General features: G+C 43.6%; 1 protein-coding gene across 1 annotated transcript in view; it reads left to right on the top strand.

The window, feature by feature from the left end:
• Window positions 1-16625, top strand: part of LOC115468422 (disks large 1 tumor suppressor protein-like) — a 184348-nt gene that overhangs the window by 25801 nt on the left and 141922 nt on the right. The window contains exon 2 of the mRNA XM_030200116.1: window positions 3301-3432. Within this exon, the coding sequence (XP_030055976.1) occupies window positions 3301-3432 (132 nt within the window). The remainder of the gene's footprint in view (window positions 1-3300; window positions 3433-16625) is intronic.

Below are 16625 nucleotides of genomic sequence, written 5' to 3'. Positions count from 1 at the left end.
GGTGCTGCAGAATCTGTTTGGGGTGTAAATTCAACTCCACCCTCCAGGACCCGAATTTATTCTGGTCAGGCTGCACTCTCAGTTAGTTGTTCTTCGTAGGTCAATTTCTGTTGTTTCCTCGCCGTTGTGAGGTTCCATTGACCTGGGTTCTTGTTTTGAGTGAGCCTGAGAGCTAGGGATACCCCAGTCGTGAGAACAAGCAGCCTGCTTGTCCTCGGAGAAAGGGTATGATACATACCTGTAGCAGGTGTTCTCCGAGGACAGCAGGCTGATTGTTCTCACCTACCCTCCCTCCTCCCCTTTGGAGTTGTGTGTTTCATCTTTTGCTAGTCATTCAACTGGCGGGAGCGGTCGCGCACGGGCGGGAAGACGGCCGCGCATGCGCGGTGGGCGTGCCCTGCGTGCCGACCGTCCCGCGAAGCTTCTTTCCGGTTGGTGGGGGCTGCCGCGGACGTCACCCAGTCGTGAGAACAATCAGCCTGCTGTCCTCGGAGAACACCTGCTACAGGTATGTATCATACCCTTTTTTTAATATGGTCCTCACTCCTCAGTAGCAAAGATGGGATCCTAGAAATTCCTGTCTGTTATTCCTCTAGAAAAGAGGAGTCTGCAGAGGCGGAAGACTGTGATCCACTACGTACAAAAGTCCACAAAGAAAAAAATGAGTAGTGTGACCAGTAAGGCTCTCCAATAACAACAGGAAGACGAGGATATAGTGAAGAAACTCACTATATCCTCGCCTTCCTGTTGTTATTGGGGTAACACTACTCTTTTTTTGTGTGTGGACATTCATAAACTCTAACCAGTGCAGTGTTGGTCAAAGTACTTAAATAAATGTAAAAATAAATGCCTATTTTAATACTTAAAACGTATCGTGAAGAACACAAACAAACTTTACTGAAGTGAAAGTAAAAGTGTTATTGTCTAATATAATACTTTTTGAGTAAACATTAAAAGTACCACAACTACAGTGAATGCAACTGTTGTTAATATTTTTATCCCAAAGCTTGAGTGAATTAATGAATATTTTTATCCCAACAACTTTATTGCTGTACAATTGAATACACTTTGCTTTTAGTAAAACTAAATTTTGAGAATGACTGATTGTCACTTGTGAGCCATTATTAAATCAGCATAGCTAAAAAGGCATTCACTAACTGCTCTGGCAGGACTGGGAGTGTTCGGTCTGATAAAAAAAAAAAGTTCCTTTAAATCAGACCAGGCTACAATTCTACTGATGCCTTCTGACCAGGGCTACAGGTATTGATCAAGACAATCTCTGTCTGAAACACTTGATTTCCTTACAGTAAACAAGGCTTTATCATCAGGAGTGGCCTAGTGATTAGGGTGGTGGACTTTGGTCCTGGGGAACTGAGGACCTGAGTTTGATTCCCACTTCAGGCACAGGCAGTTCCTTGTGACTCTGGGCAAGTCACTTAACCCTCCATTGCCCCATGTAAGCCGCATTGAGCCTGCCATGAGTGGGAAAGCGCGGGGTACAAATGTAACAAAAATAAAAAATAGATACTATTGGAGATTCTACATGGAATGTTGCTGCTATTGGAGATTCTACATGGAATGTTGCTATTCCACTAGCAACATTCCATGTAGAAGGCTGCGCAGGCTTCTGTTTCTGTGAGTCTGACGTCCTGCACGTACGTGCAGGACGTCAGACTCACAGAAGCAGAAGCCTGCGCGGCCACATTGGTGTGACTCTGGGCAAGTCACTTAACCCTCCATTGCCCCATGTAAGCCGCATTGAGCCTGCCATGAGTGGGAAAGCGCAGGGTACAAATGAAACAAAAATAAAATAGATACTATTGGAGATTCTACATGGAATGTTGCTACTATTGGAGATTCTACATGGAATGTTGCTACTATTGGAGATTCTACATGGAATGTTGCTATTCCACTAGCAACATTCCATGTAGAAGGCTGCGCAGGCTTCTGTTTCTGTGAGTCTGACGTGCAGGATGTCAGACTCACAGAAGCAGAAGCCTGCGCGGCCACATTAGTGATCCATGTAGAATGTCAAATAGTAGCAACAGTGGAGGAGTGGCCTAGTGGTTAGGGTGGTGGACTTTGGTCCTGGGGAACTGAGGACCTGAGTTTGATTCCCACTTCAGGCACAGGCAGCTCCTTGTGACTCTGGGCAAGTCACTTAACCCTCCATTGCCCCATGTAAGCCGCATTGAGCCTGCCATGAGTGGGAAAGCGCGGGGTACAAATGTAACAAAAAAAAATCATCTGCATTAGAAATAGTGCTATCTAACATCCCCCCCCCCCTTTTGAATGGGCTGTGTTGGCATTATTGCACCAGCAGCCACTAGCATGGTTTTGTAAAAGTGTGTGTGTGTGTGTGTGTGTGTGTGGTGGGGGGGGGGGGGTAATTCATTACTTGCATCTTGAACTTCATTTTTGTTATCATTGTCATGTTGTCCAATTACAGAGCAGGGACTGTCTTTATGTGTATGGTGTGTAAACGGGACCGCTGCGCCAGTAGGGGGAGGAAGGAAGTCTCCTCCCCAGGATTAATCCGAGCCCCACAAATTGCCACCAGCAGATACGTTCAAATATTCTTCTCTTTTTATTTTTGTTTCCAAGTTACAAACAAAAGCTTCAGTCCAGCCCTGGGTTAGGGCTGCCCCAGGCAGGGTTGTACTGCCCTCACCCAGCAATCCAAAGTCTCTGCCCTTTCTTGAGGGCTGCAATAGTCCCCTTTGAAAATACTTCCTTTTCAAAGTACGTATCACAAGCAGTGCTGGCCTTTTAGTAGGATTGTTCCCTCCTGTCCAACCAGGGTTTCCAGCTCCAACAGTCCTTACACAACAAACAGGAGCAGCTGGGGTTCTTTCACTAAGCTGCAGTAAAAAGTAACCTTAGTGTGCCTTTATGTAAGTCTTTCTTGAGTGGTAAGGCCATTTTTACTGCAGCTGGAAAATGGCCAAATTTACTAATTTTTTTAAAATTAATGGTCATGCACTAATTTTTATCATTAGCATGCAGCAATGAAAAATATTAGTGCATGAGGACATCTATTTTGTAGGCAGTAAGAGCTAACACGCTAATCCTGAGCTAATCAACGCCTACTCTCCGCCCCCCAGACGCCCCTCCCAGTAAAGTTTTAAAATATTTTTTTAGCGTATGGTTTGAACTTGCAGATACAAAACTTACTGCAGGACACATCTGAGGGTGTCCTGTGGTAAGCCATTCTCTGGAGAATAATAGACAAGTGCTGCTAATGAATGCATTATTCTTTGTGCATTCTGCAGTCTGAAAATATTTGTGTTTTTGTTGCAGATACCAAGCGAGCTCTAATGCTGCTGGAAGAATACTGCACCAAATTAAGAAAACCGGAGGAACAGCAGCTGAAAAGAGCCATCAAAAAGGTGATGGGTATCTTTAAGAGCAGCTTATTTCAAGCTTTATTAGGTATGTGTCTATTTGTTAATTCCCCATCTAGCAGCCTCAGACTTGTGGTATAGGTGCTGCTAAATGGTTTAAAGTCCCTTTTTAGAAAGAATTTGGAGAAGGAAATTAAGATGCTCAGATTGGGACATGGAAAATTCCTACAGTATTTTAAACGAAGAACCTCTTGTAAAATAAATATAAACCATGCTGTCCAATGTCCCACAGGAGAAGCAATTTTTACAAAGCTGCTCATGGGAGGAAACATGCAGCCTATCCCTACATGTGCATGGGAGCAGCTTTGTAAAATCACTGTTCCTGGTAGCATCCATTCCCTGATGCACGATCCCTCCACACCTTCTGACACCAGATATTAGGAACGCTCTCCAATCAAAAAGATGCCCCCCGATGATGTGCCTTTCTGTGAACACTCCTCTTATGATGCCCCCCCCCCTGGACATCAACACCCCACCTCCTTATCCCAGTCCTAGCTCCTGCCAGGGCTCCCTGATGGTGTTTTGGGGACCAGAGTGATCCCCAGTTGCTTCTGCTCCTGTGGCACTGGGTTCAAAATGGCGCCTCTGACTCCTAGGGGTAGTCTTGTGGTACTACTGCTAGGTGGTCAAGCAGGCTAATAAGGGCGTGTTGCTTGGCTGCATCACCCCTAGCAGTAGTACGGCAAGATTAAACTAGGGGTTGTGGGCAATGTTTTGAAACCAGAGCTGCAGGAGCAAGAGTGACCAAGCATCGCTGCTGCTCCCACAGTGCTATGTGGAATTCTGGTATGAACTGGGGCTGAGATTTTAGTGGGGGAAGGTTGAAGAACTGCGGGTGGGGTGTTGATGTCCAGGGAGACACCATGTTAGGGGGTCTTCATGTTCAATGGGAGGGCATAACATTGGAGGGGTTTGTTGGGGGATGTGAGAGTGGTGGGGGAAGGGAGGTGTTGTCAGCTTGTGCATACACTCCTATGAGCTGGATCTTGTATATGCCTTGGGGCAGGTATAATGGCGGAGGTTTGCAGGTTTTTTTTATAGGTGGGGAATATTTGTTAGTATTTTAGAAACACTCCTTCCAGGCCTCCTTGGCATCTCTGTGTGGTGTAGATCCCAAGTGTAAATAGCAGCTTTCTAAAATTGCTATTTATACATGTAGCCAAAAAGCTGATGCTTGCCCCTAATTAACACTCAGTATTTTCCTTCTTGCCTATATGATTCTGCAGTATTTATACATGTAGGCAATTTACACATTTAGAAGCCGCTATTTATATGTGGAGATGCTTCTAAAAAAAGAGCCTCAATCTTTACACAGTAGTTAGCATCTGTCTGGAGAGCACGTTCGGTTTTAAATATGCTGTGTGTATTATGTTGAAAGTCATTTGTTAATTTTGTTCATTGTGTTATTACTGGCTGTTGAGTAAAAGATATTTGAACACAAATGTGACCCTCCTGAAAATGGGTTCCAGCATAAGGCTGGAGGAGAGAGGATTTTCTGGGGGGTCACTAAGGAGACAGAGCTGGTATTGACAGCCTGGTGGAAGAATCAGAATGTAGACAAGAAGTAATAAAAGGCATTGCATGGAGAAAATTCTGGTCTTTGGTAGCCCACCCCTGCTGAGATTCTGGGTACCAAGGCAGGAGAAGTTTGCAGTGTGTGGTTCGGGTGCCTGCTGGAGTTTCCCGAACTGGGAACAAGATGGAGTGCTTGGGGGACAATACATCACAGGTAGGAAAAGTGGGAGTGGGCGTGCCTCACTTCTGGCAGGACTTTCATTGCATGTGTAACTCTGGTCCTATTCACTCAGTTCACAGGCACGGCTAAGCTCTTTGGGACATCCTTTCCTCTTGGGCCCGCCCTTGTCTGACGTAAGTAACATGTTGGTTAATTACGTCAGACGGGGGCGGGCCCAAAAGGAGAGAGACGCGAAAGAAGAATGGGCGAAGACAGAGGCGTCAGCTGATCTTCTTGCCCGTGCAGCGCCTTCACATAGAGGTGAGAGGCGCTGCACGGGCCCGGTAAGAGGGAGAGGGGCCCAATGGAGGGGGGGAATGGCGGCGACGACCCGTGGAGGAGGCGGGGCACAGGGCGGAGGGTGTCAGGAGGCGGAGCTGTGGGGTTGACAGAAGAGTAGAGAGGAATGGAGGGGGGCCGGCCGGGGCTTCTAAAGTAAGGATTTCTTTGTTTTGCTTTTTAAATTTATAATGCAGGGGGGAAGCGGGGAGCAGTGGTGACCTCAGGCGGGGCGCGGCGGGGGGGGGCAAGGCCGTCCATACAGGACGCTCTTGAGGAGAGCCTTTGCCCCCTCCTGATCCTTTTTTGACTTTTGTTTTTATTTTGGGAGCCACGTGTTTGTTTGTTTTTGTTTTGACAGTGGCATGCGCAGAGCAGCCAGCATAACGCTTGGCTGCTCTGCGCATGCTTTAGGGGCCTTTTACCAATGGGGATTACGGACGTATGATACTTTGTACTTTTCAATACCGCACCGAACATTTCTGAGATGTTTTTTTACTGCATTCTTCGTTTTTAAAAATTCGCTAAGTACTTTTACGATTTTGATTTTTTTACGTTTGGTTGATGCATCTGGGCCTTATTCACAGAGGACAGGCAAGTAAGTGATGTCACTAAATAGAGCCTAAATGAGAGAAATGTAAACAAAGATCTCAGAGCTTTCTAGACTGGTGGGTCACCTGTGTGAAGGTCTTTCCACTTCAGTGGTATTGCACAGGGCCAGCTCAGTTCTGATGTCCAATGAGCCCAGTGGTCACCTTTTTTTTTTTTTGCCAAATCATCCAAATCGCTATTTTCGAAACACATTTTAAAGATGTTTTTCTATGTAGTTCATCTGCAGTGCATCCGAATCACAAGGTGGTGTGTTGGGGGTGGGATTTGGGTGTTTCCAAACTTTGGACATTTTTCTTCCATAATGGAAGAAAGCAAAATCTTGCAAGGCTAAAAATTAGACATTTTGGTCTAGATATGTTTCAATCATGACTAAGTTAAAAAGGTGCTCTAGATGACCAAATGACCACTGGAGGGATTAAGGCATGAACCCCTCTCTTCCAGTGATCACTGACCTCATTCCCACCCCACAAAGATGTGAAAGAAACAGTGCATACTAGGCTCTATGATAGCTTCAGATGTTATGGCCAGTCAGAGCAGCAAGCAGGTCCCTGGAGTAGCCTAGTGGTTGGTGTAGTGCACTGTAGAGAAGGGAACCCAGGCCCATATCCCACTTGCGGTAGAAAGTGTGAGCCCTTCAAAACCCACCAAAAACCTACTGTACCCACATGTAAGTGACATCTGCAGACATAAGGGCTATTGTAGTGGTGTACAGTTGAGTTCAGTAGGTTTTTGGTGGGGTTTGGAGGGCTAACCATACAATATAAGGAGGTAACGGTGAGATATGTACCTGAGACCATTTATGTGAAGTCCACTGCAATGGCCCCTAGGCTGCCTCACTGCTCTGCTGGGACGTCTGAGGCAGGGGCATAGCCAGACTTGGGCGGGAGTGGGATCCAGAGCCTGAGGTGAGGGGGCACATTTTAGCCTCCCCCCCGGCGCCACCGACCCCCCTGCCACTTTTGACCCCTCCCATCACCCCTCCCCCACCCCTTTCGACCCCCCCTCCCGCCGCCAACCCTCCCCTGCCACCGCCAGGTACCTTTGCTGGCGGAGATCCCCAACCCCTGCCAGCTGTAGTCCCCTTCAGCGCCGGTCTTCGAGTCCAGCACGTTCGCTGATCTGGATTCTGTTTCTGTCAGGCCTAACGTCCTGCACGTTCCTACATGCAGGACATCAGGACTCACAGAAACACAATCCAGATCCAACACGCCGGAGACCGGCGCTGAAGAGAACTTTGGCTGGCGGGGGTTGGGGACCCCCGCCAGCAAAGGTACCTGATGGCAGCAGTGGGGAAGGGTTGGCGGCGGTGGGGGGGGGGGGGCGAATGGGGCAGGGGAGGGTCGGCGGAGGGGGGGTGAAATCAGGGGGACCCGGGCTAAATCTGCGGGGGCCCATGCTCCAGTGGCCCCACCTAGCTATGCCCATGGTCTGAGGTGCCAGTCTACTAAGAATGCTTGTCCCCCTATACATCCCAGTGGCTTGTGTTTTTGCATTTTTCCCTTAGACTTTATTTTTCCCCTGAAAATGGTTCAAAAAGATAGATGCACTGAGCACAAAAATATCTAGCAAATGCCCATTTTTGAAACAAGAAGGTAGACATTTTACTGGATGGAAAATCACTATGTTCACCACTTGATGTTTAGATGTTTTTAGCAAAACATCCAAGATCAGATTTAGACTTCATATCGAAAATGCCCCTCCACGTATATATTTGATATTATTTTTCAGCATAAAAATGTTCTGATTTGCAGTTGTTTTAATTTAATTTCAGTTAAGGAGATCACATGATCTGGCATCTTAAGAGGCTATGCTGGCAACAGAGAATTAATAAGAGATTTATGTGAAGTTGTATATTGTGGTTTCATCTTTATAAAATATCATTTTGCTTCTAGGAAGAATTAACATGCCACAAATAGCTGTGATCATCTTATCTAGAAGCTTAAAACTAACCACTAACCCCCAAATTCTATATATGGCGCTTTAAGTTGTGCGCATTAATGTGGCCATATGGCCAAATTAGGCATACAACATTATTGATTAATGAGCCAATTAGTGCCGATAATTGGTAATTAACCAATTAGTGGCACTAATTGGCTTTAATTAGAATTTACACACAACCTTATAGGCGTATTCTATAACGTGGTGTGCGTAAATTCTAATGCGCACAGCTGAAAAGGGGGAGTGGCCATGGGTGTGGAATGGGTGAGTTGTGGGAGTTTCTAAAAACTATGTGCACTCTTATGGAATACACGCGATCTGTGCCTAAGTTAGGCGTCGGTATTTAGATCTGGTTTTCAGAATGACACATGCGCATATCACCTAACTTTAGGCGCAGTTTATAGAATGGCACTAAGCGTGTGTTTTTTTGGCACCGATTTTTCAGGCGCCATATATAGAATTTGGTCCTAAGAGGATTAAAACCCTAAAAGCCTACATCGAGATCAGTTGGAGGTGGGGTGCTCTTAAAAATATACTTTTTCTTTCCCTCCAGACTTTTTTGTGTTGAAAAATCAAGGGACTCCTTTTACAAAGCAGCATTACTAATTAGCATGCGCTGAATGCAAAGAAGCTGATGGGAATTGAATGGGTTTCTTTGCATTCGGTGTGCTGTAATCGGTAGTGCCACTTTGTAAAAGGAACCCAAAATGTTAAAAAAATATTGATGTCATGATCAGGTCCATTTACTTTCTTGGTGTACAACTGTTTAGATATTATTGAGGGTCTACAGACAAGAGTCTACAGACAAGATCATTATCAGAGATTAGAAAAATTACCTGTTCTTTCCATCTGTCTGTGTATGTGTTCATGCACATTTGTGATTGTATATGTATGTTTGGTTGTATATTTATGTTTGATGTGTTTTTTGTGCTTGTGTTGATTTTTTATGTACTCTGAGCTATGGGCCACAGAGAAAAGGAAGCTGGGAAATGGTCTCCAACTTGCTAGTATGGCCTGTTACTATCACCACGTCCAGCTCCTCAAGCCATGGCTCTACATGGTCAAGCTGATCCTCCTGCTGTTGTGCAGTCTTCACTGACAGCTCCTCTTCCAACTGAGTGTCTAAATTGGCATTAATCTTGGCCAACGTTGAGCTCATAAGTTATTTTATCAATGATTACCAACAATGGAATCTCAGGGCCCATTTCAACATTAGAGACAAGTACATCAGACGGTCCAGCTTTTTCCAACACAACGTCATCTACTTAGGACCTACTAGTTCTCTTAGCTTTAGCAAGTTGGTCTGCCTACATCCCTGGAAGGGACCTCTTAGCTACCTTTTCACTTTTGCAAATTCTGCTGTTCCAGCTGAAAGACCCATCTAGTGGTTTGCAGAGAAACAATCAGCTAGACTGGGAACATCTGGGTGGAACAGAGCTGCTTTAAGTAGTTAACAGAAATACATTGATAAATTGCATGTACAGCAAAGACTGCAAAGCATGGTACAGTCTGTAATATTAGCATTAGCTTTACTCAGCATAAAGACTGAACAACTGTTCACTAAATTTAGAAAAACATTTTTTGCTGTTATCATCTGAAGCTATTTTAGAGTTGTTAAAATAAAATGCAGGAACTGCTGACATATTTGGCATCTTTTCATTGTGCTATATTAATAACAGAAAGGGGGTAGGGAAAGGTCAGTAAAGGAGCACGGAGGGGGGTACAGACCTTAACTTCTGGTTTCCAGCATGACAGTATGTTACTACAGAAATTCAGCTATACCTCCAGATTTTTATAGTAAGAGCTGCAATTTTCAAAACAAATTTCAATATGTAACACAGATTATAATGATGGCATAACATGTATGATGTGTAATGTGCTCAGACCCTCCTAAGTTCCAAAACAGAAGAGAGGTTAGAACCCACCATCATCGCACATTGTTGTAAAGTCTTCAATTACTATTGAAAAAAAAGAAAGCAATACTTACCTGCTCCAGCAAGGCAGTCAATTTATAGTGGACTTCAAAGTCACTTATTTAGACTGTTGCAGATGAAAAGAGAAAGATTCCAAACCCCAAAACAGTCCATATTCTCTCAGCTGCTGCTAGGAAGGACTCCCCGGTGATTTCAATAGTGTGCACTTCAAATAGTGAATTTTAAAACAGTGTCTTCCTTTCAAAATTACTCCTCAAAGGTCTACAAACCAAAGGTCTATTTCTCATTTAATACAATAAAATCCTCCAAATGATGAAACTTCGCTCATTCAACAGACTATATCAGCTGCTATATTGATACAAGGTAATGTGCAGTTATCTGAAAACTGCTTCCCCACACATGCCACCCACCCCTGCAACATTATCACGGAGGTGTCTGCCATTAACTTGCATTAAGTGATTAATACATATTAATGGCATAACGTTATTGCAATTTGTAAATAAGCCACTAAATTCTCTTAAATTTATTGGTGTATGTTTATTATTAATGACCTGTAAAATTACTACAATTAGTCTATTTCTAAAGTCAGGGTTACTCACTTGTGAATGTAAATTTAATTAACTCTTGCTGTGAAAACTTCCTCCGAACCTCTTAATTAGGGTAAAGAATATGTCTGGGGTTGTTGGGAATGAAACACTTCTGATTACTGCTTTATAGAAAACTAGTAAAACAGGCCTGTTTCTGACACAAATGAAACAGGCGCTAGCAAGGTTTTCCTCGGAGTGTGTATGTTTGAGAGAGTATGTGTGAGATTGACTGTGTGTGTGTGTGTGTGAGAGAGAGAGTGAATGTGTGAGTGTGTGTGTGTGACAGAGAGAGAGTGAGTGCTGGGTGTCAGTGTGTCTCTTCTGTCCCCCCTCCAGCCACCCAGCGATTCTCCTCTCTCCCCTGCTCCCCCTCCAGCCACCCAGCGATTCTACTTTTTCCTTTGCCCCCCCCTCCAGCCACCCACCGATGCTCTTCTCTCCCCTGCCCCCCCTCCAGCCACCCAGCGATTCTCCTCTTTCCCCTGCCCTCCCCTCCAGCCACCCAGCGATTGTCCTATCTCCCCTGCCCCCTTCCAGCCACTCCACTTTAATTAGCATATATTAAAATTCCCCCCATGTGCTACAGAAAAGCACCGAGCACATCCTATATAATAAAACGCACCTCCAACGTTCTGAAGCCATAGTTCCGGAACATTGCAGGAATGCTTCAAGGCTTGAAGGCTTCACTTTCTCAGCTTCAGAATGTTGGAGGTGCGTTTTATTATATAGGCTGCTCTCTCTCACACAGCAAGACAATACCTTTTGAAAACTATTTCAATCAGCAAACACTTTACCACTCTGTGCACACAAAATTAAACTCACAATCTTTCTCCTGCTGGTAGCATATATTCTTTTGAATATTGACTTCAGAATGTACAACTGGTACAGGTACCCAACCTTTTTTCACTTTATACCCCTCACCCTCAAAACATCAACCATGTAATCAAAAACAACCCAACTACCAATAACACCCTTAAAGATCTCAAGGAGTGAGGAGATATGATAGAGATATTTAAATACTTCTATGGCATAAATGTACAGGAGGTGAGTCTCTTTCAGTTGAAAGGAAGCTCTGGAATGAGGGGGCATAGGATGAAGGTGAAAGGGGACAGACTCAGGAGTAACCTGAGGAAATACATCTTAGTAACATAGTAACATAGTAGATGACGGCAGAAAAAGACCTGCATGGTCCATCCAGTCTGCCCAACAAGATAAACTCATATGTGTATACCTTACCTTGATTTGTACCTGCCTTTTTCAGGGCACAGACCGTACAAGTCTGCCCAGCAGTATTTCCCGCCTCCCAACCACCAGTCCCGCCTCCCATCACCGGCTCTGGCACAGACCGTATAAGTCTGCCCTCCACTATCCTCGCCTCCCAACCACCAACCTCTCTTCCCCCACCTGCTCTGCCACCCAATTTCGGCTAAGCTTCTGAGGATCCATTCCTACTGCATAGGATTCCTTTATGCATATCCCACGCATGTTTGAATTCCGTTACCGTTTTCATCTCCACCACCTTCCGCGGGAGGGCATTCCAAGCATCCACCACCCTCTCCGTGAAAAAAATAATTCCTGACATCTTTTTTGAGTCTGCTCCCCTTCAATCTCATTTCATGTCCTCTTGTTCTACCGCCTTCCCATCTCCGGAAAAGATTTTTTTGTGGATTAATACCTTTCAAGTATTTGAACGTCTGTATCATATCACCCCTGTTCCTCCTTTCCTCCAGGGTATACATGTTCAGGTCAGCAAGTCTCTGCTCATACGTCTTGGAACGCAAATCCCATACCATTCTCGTAGCTTTTCTTTGCACCGCTTCCATTTTTTAAACATCCTTCGCAAGATACGGCCTGCAAAACTGAACACAATACTCCAGGTGGGGCCTCACCAACGACTTGTACAGGAGTATCAACACTTCCTTTCTTCTGCTGATCACTCCTCTCTCTATACAGCCTAGCAACCTTCTCGCTACGGCCACCGCCTTGTCACACTGTTTCGTCGCCTTCAGATCCTCGGATACTATCACCCCAAGATCCCTCTCCCTCTCAGTACCTATCAGACTCTCACCGCCTAACACATAAGTCTCTTGTGGGTTTCTACTCCCTAAATACATCACTTTGCATTTCTTCGCATTGAATTTTAATTGCCAAACCTTAGACCATTCTTCTAGCTTCCTCAGATCCCTTTTCATGCTTTCCACTCCCTCCCGGGTGTCCATGGAAAGAGTGGTGAATTCATGGAACGGCCTCCTGGTGAAAGTGTTAGAGGGGAAAACTGTAACTGAATTCATGAAAGCTTTGGATGGGTACATAGGATCTCTAGGGAAGAGGAAGGGATAGTAAATGGCATGGAAGGTAGACTGGATTGGCCATATGGTCTTTATCTGCCTTCATTTTTCTGTGTTTCTATAATTAATCCTGTGGGTCTTCAACAGTTGCTTAACAGTAGTGAAACTGTAAATCCTTTAGCAGTGAAATCATAACGATCACAGAATGGTGCAACAGAGAAATTTAAAAGACTCTTGTCTGTTTCAGAATATTTCTGAAGTATGATACAGTTAATGGGATAATCAGTTACAATAAAGGTACTATTATATCAGAAGACCAGGAAGCGTGAGCTGACTTTCTTTCAATAGCAAAGAGGCTGGTAGCACCTTATAGATTAATCAATTTATTAAGATTCATATTTGGAAAAACTAAATATGAAAGTGCAAAACCCCTAAGAGAGAAACTGCACTGGCTCCCACTTAAAGAACGCATTGCGTTCAAGATATGTACAATTGTACACAAAATCATTCACGCAGACGCCCCGATCTACATGCTGAATCTAGTGGACCTACCTCCCAGAAACGCCACAAGAACATCCCGCAAATTTCTCAATTTGAACTTCCCCAGCTGTAAAGGACTAAAATACAAGCTGATGCATGCCACTACCTTCTCCTACACGAGCACGCAGATATGGAATGCTCTACCCACAGACCTGAAATCAATTGTCGAAACAAATAACTTTCGCAAATCTCTGAAGACATACTTCTTCAACAAGGCCTACAACGAGAACCAACAGCTTCACTGATCCACTTTCCCAACCCAACCAGCTATGAAAATCCACTTCTACAATCACCTGCCTAATCACTTCCTCTTTCTTCCCTATTTAATCTCTGCACACTACTAACTGTATCTGATATTCTGGAATGACAATGTCATGACAAAACTATGTAAGCCACATTGAGCCTGCAAATAGGTGGGATAATGTGGGATACAAATGCAATAAATAATAATAATTATTATTTATTTATTAGGATTTATTTACCGCCTTTTAGAAGGAATTCATTCAAGGCGGTCTACAGCAAGAATAAGTCAAACATAGGCAATAGACAATTACAGCAGTAAAAATATTCACATAATTCAAGATGTGGTATAATATGCTATATTACAATGTCAACACAATACGCAATAAAACATTTTAATAGATAGCATAGAGTGTAAGCAAAGATAAAACATCCTGCCTGGGATGTTCTTTAGCCGTGCACAGTCTGTAGAAATTGTCTCCACTCTTTTCCCTATCATGTGCACTTCTTTAAAATTTGAATTAGGGGTGTGAGTCAAAAGAAAAATGGAGAGTGAGTTGCAGGAAAGTTAGATACCATTTTCTCTGGAGGCCCCTAAGGGCCAGATTCACTGGAAAGAATTAGCACTATTTTATAAAGGGCTCCTGGATGAACGCCCTTAATAGACTAGTGCCTAGCGGGCGATTCCTGTACCCAACTTTGGGTGTGAGGACGTACGCCAGCTGAAACCTGGTGTAAATTCTGGTGCGCAAGTTGGGCGCGGATACCCACAATTCTAAAACACTGTGTGCATGTTTTGAGAATGCCCCTGACCTGCCCATGCCCCTCCCGTGGCCATTCCTCCTTTTGATTGTGCGCTATGGGATTTGGGTGCCCAGGCTTATAGAATAGTGTGCAGCCAGATGCATGCACTACCCCTAATTGGTGTCAATATCAATAATTGATAACATCTAATTATTGATGTTAATTGGCTTGTTAATCAGTTAGTTTTCACAGGCTTCTCTGGATCATGCCCAAATTGGAGCACTCTGTTTGTCTCTGTTTTTGCTGTGCATTTCATCACATATGGGGTATAAATCCAAGACCAGAATACAATAGAATATCCTTAAACCGCCTCAGTTTTCATATTTTCGATTTTCTTATTAGAACTGGTTCCTTCATTACGCCTTTTATCAGATGGCATGAAATAGGTCTTACCAGCTGCTGCACCTCCCAGGACCCAGAAAACTTGCTGGACAGCAGGAACTGAATCTTCAAACCCAGAAACTTTGAGTCAAATCAGCAAGTTCACTGGAATGCCCATCATATATTCTGTCACCTGCAATACTTTAGGTGATGTGTTTATCAATACTATCTGCATGTTAGCACACTGAGCTAATACGAATGAGCCCTAAATACTGCTATGTAAATCACTGATCTTTGGGTTAGCAAAGCAACATATTATTAAATGGTTGAATAAACATAAACGCACTTCATTCAGAGTCAAGATTGCATAAGCTATTCCGTTTTTACTTTGGGGGTATGAATTTTTGGAACTTTGACAAGAGATGTGGTGAACTCTTTACTGCAGGGCTTCTCAAACTCGTTCTGGGAACCCCTTAGACAGTAGGAATTTCAGGCTATCAAAAATGAATATGCATGTGATAAATTTGCATATACTAGCTGTCCAATGTGTGCACGTATATCTCGTGCATGTTTGTTGTGGAAATTCTGAAGTGGGGCAGTGGAATGTCTACCCTCCAGCGAGTCGGAAATGAAAATGGTCATTGGTGTGGTTTCCTGAAGAAGCGGAGGCGAAATGGGACCATAGGGACCACACATCCTTAAACCAGCCAGCTGGGGTGTAACCACGCTTCACACGAACTGCACAGCACCACAAAGATAAGTTTTCCATTTTGAAGGTTAAGTGCGCTTTTATCAGCACCTTCTATAATGATTGTGGGGCAGTGTGTATGATGTGCCAGAATGACAATTTGGAAGATATGATTTTAAAATGCAAGATAAAAAAATATAACAAAAATATTTTCAGGGTTTTAAAAAATCTGATTACTTTTTGTACTGTGGGCAGAAGAATCACTGACAAAAAAAGCATTTGTTTTCCTTGTTGCCACAGTTGTATGAAATCTTTTTTCCTCCTTGTAACGTCACACTTCACTGGTTGGTTTTTGTGGGATTTAAAAGAGAAGAAAATACAATTTCTTTTTAATATGACTCTGGCTAAGAAGAAGGCTTTGCATTCTTTACGACTTAATAAAACCATTAGGATCTGTTGTTCAGACAAAGGAGGCGCAGTCGTTGTTTTAAATATGGATGATTATGATAGAGAAGTTCAGAGGCAACTTTCCATCATTTTACGTGGAACTGAACCTGGATAATACTCTAGCCCTTCAAGAGGTGATTAAAGAGCTGACACTTAAAGGGTTTGATCATGGGTTTCTTACTAAGCATGAATTTCAATTTGTTAATATGTTGTGTCCTAAAGTTCCAATATTTTACTTTCTCCGTAAGATTCATGAAACACTTCATAATCCGCCAGAACATCCCATTGTATTGAAAGAGGTTCTTTGTTGGAGCCACTTTCTATTTATGTGGATGTCTTTTTTTGTCCCTTAGTTTTTAAAGGATTCTTCTGCCTATGGGATTCTTCACATTTCTTGTCGAAATTAGGTGAAATGACAGCTGTAAAAGAAATTACTTGTAACTTTCAATGTGAAATCTTTGTATACTATTATTCCTCAGGAGGAGGACTTAGAGATCGTCACGGAATTTCTAGATCGAAATGCGAACACTAGAAGGATCCCTGCTGCCTTTTTGAGAGAACTATTAGCTCTGGCAGTGCAGCATTTAGTCCTCCATTGCCCCAGGTACAATATAATGCTAGATTGTGAGCCCATTAGGGACAGTGCCAGTACCTGAAAAAGAAAATGTAAACCACTTAGGTCTAGGCGGTATATAAATATGGAAAATAAATAAATAATTATTTTAGATACACATATCATTTTTTTCAGCAGATCTCGGGTGTAGCCATGGGTGCCACTATGGCCCCTTCTGTGGCTAATCCTTTTATG

The sequence above is a fragment of the Microcaecilia unicolor genome, chromosome 4, assembly GCF_901765095.1.
Source record: "Microcaecilia unicolor chromosome 4, aMicUni1.1, whole genome shotgun sequence".
NCBI classification, from domain to species: domain Eukaryota; kingdom Metazoa; phylum Chordata; class Amphibia; order Gymnophiona; family Siphonopidae; genus Microcaecilia; species Microcaecilia unicolor.
The sequence above is the reverse complement of the archived record's forward strand: the minus strand, read 5'-3'. Positions and strand labels throughout refer to the sequence as shown.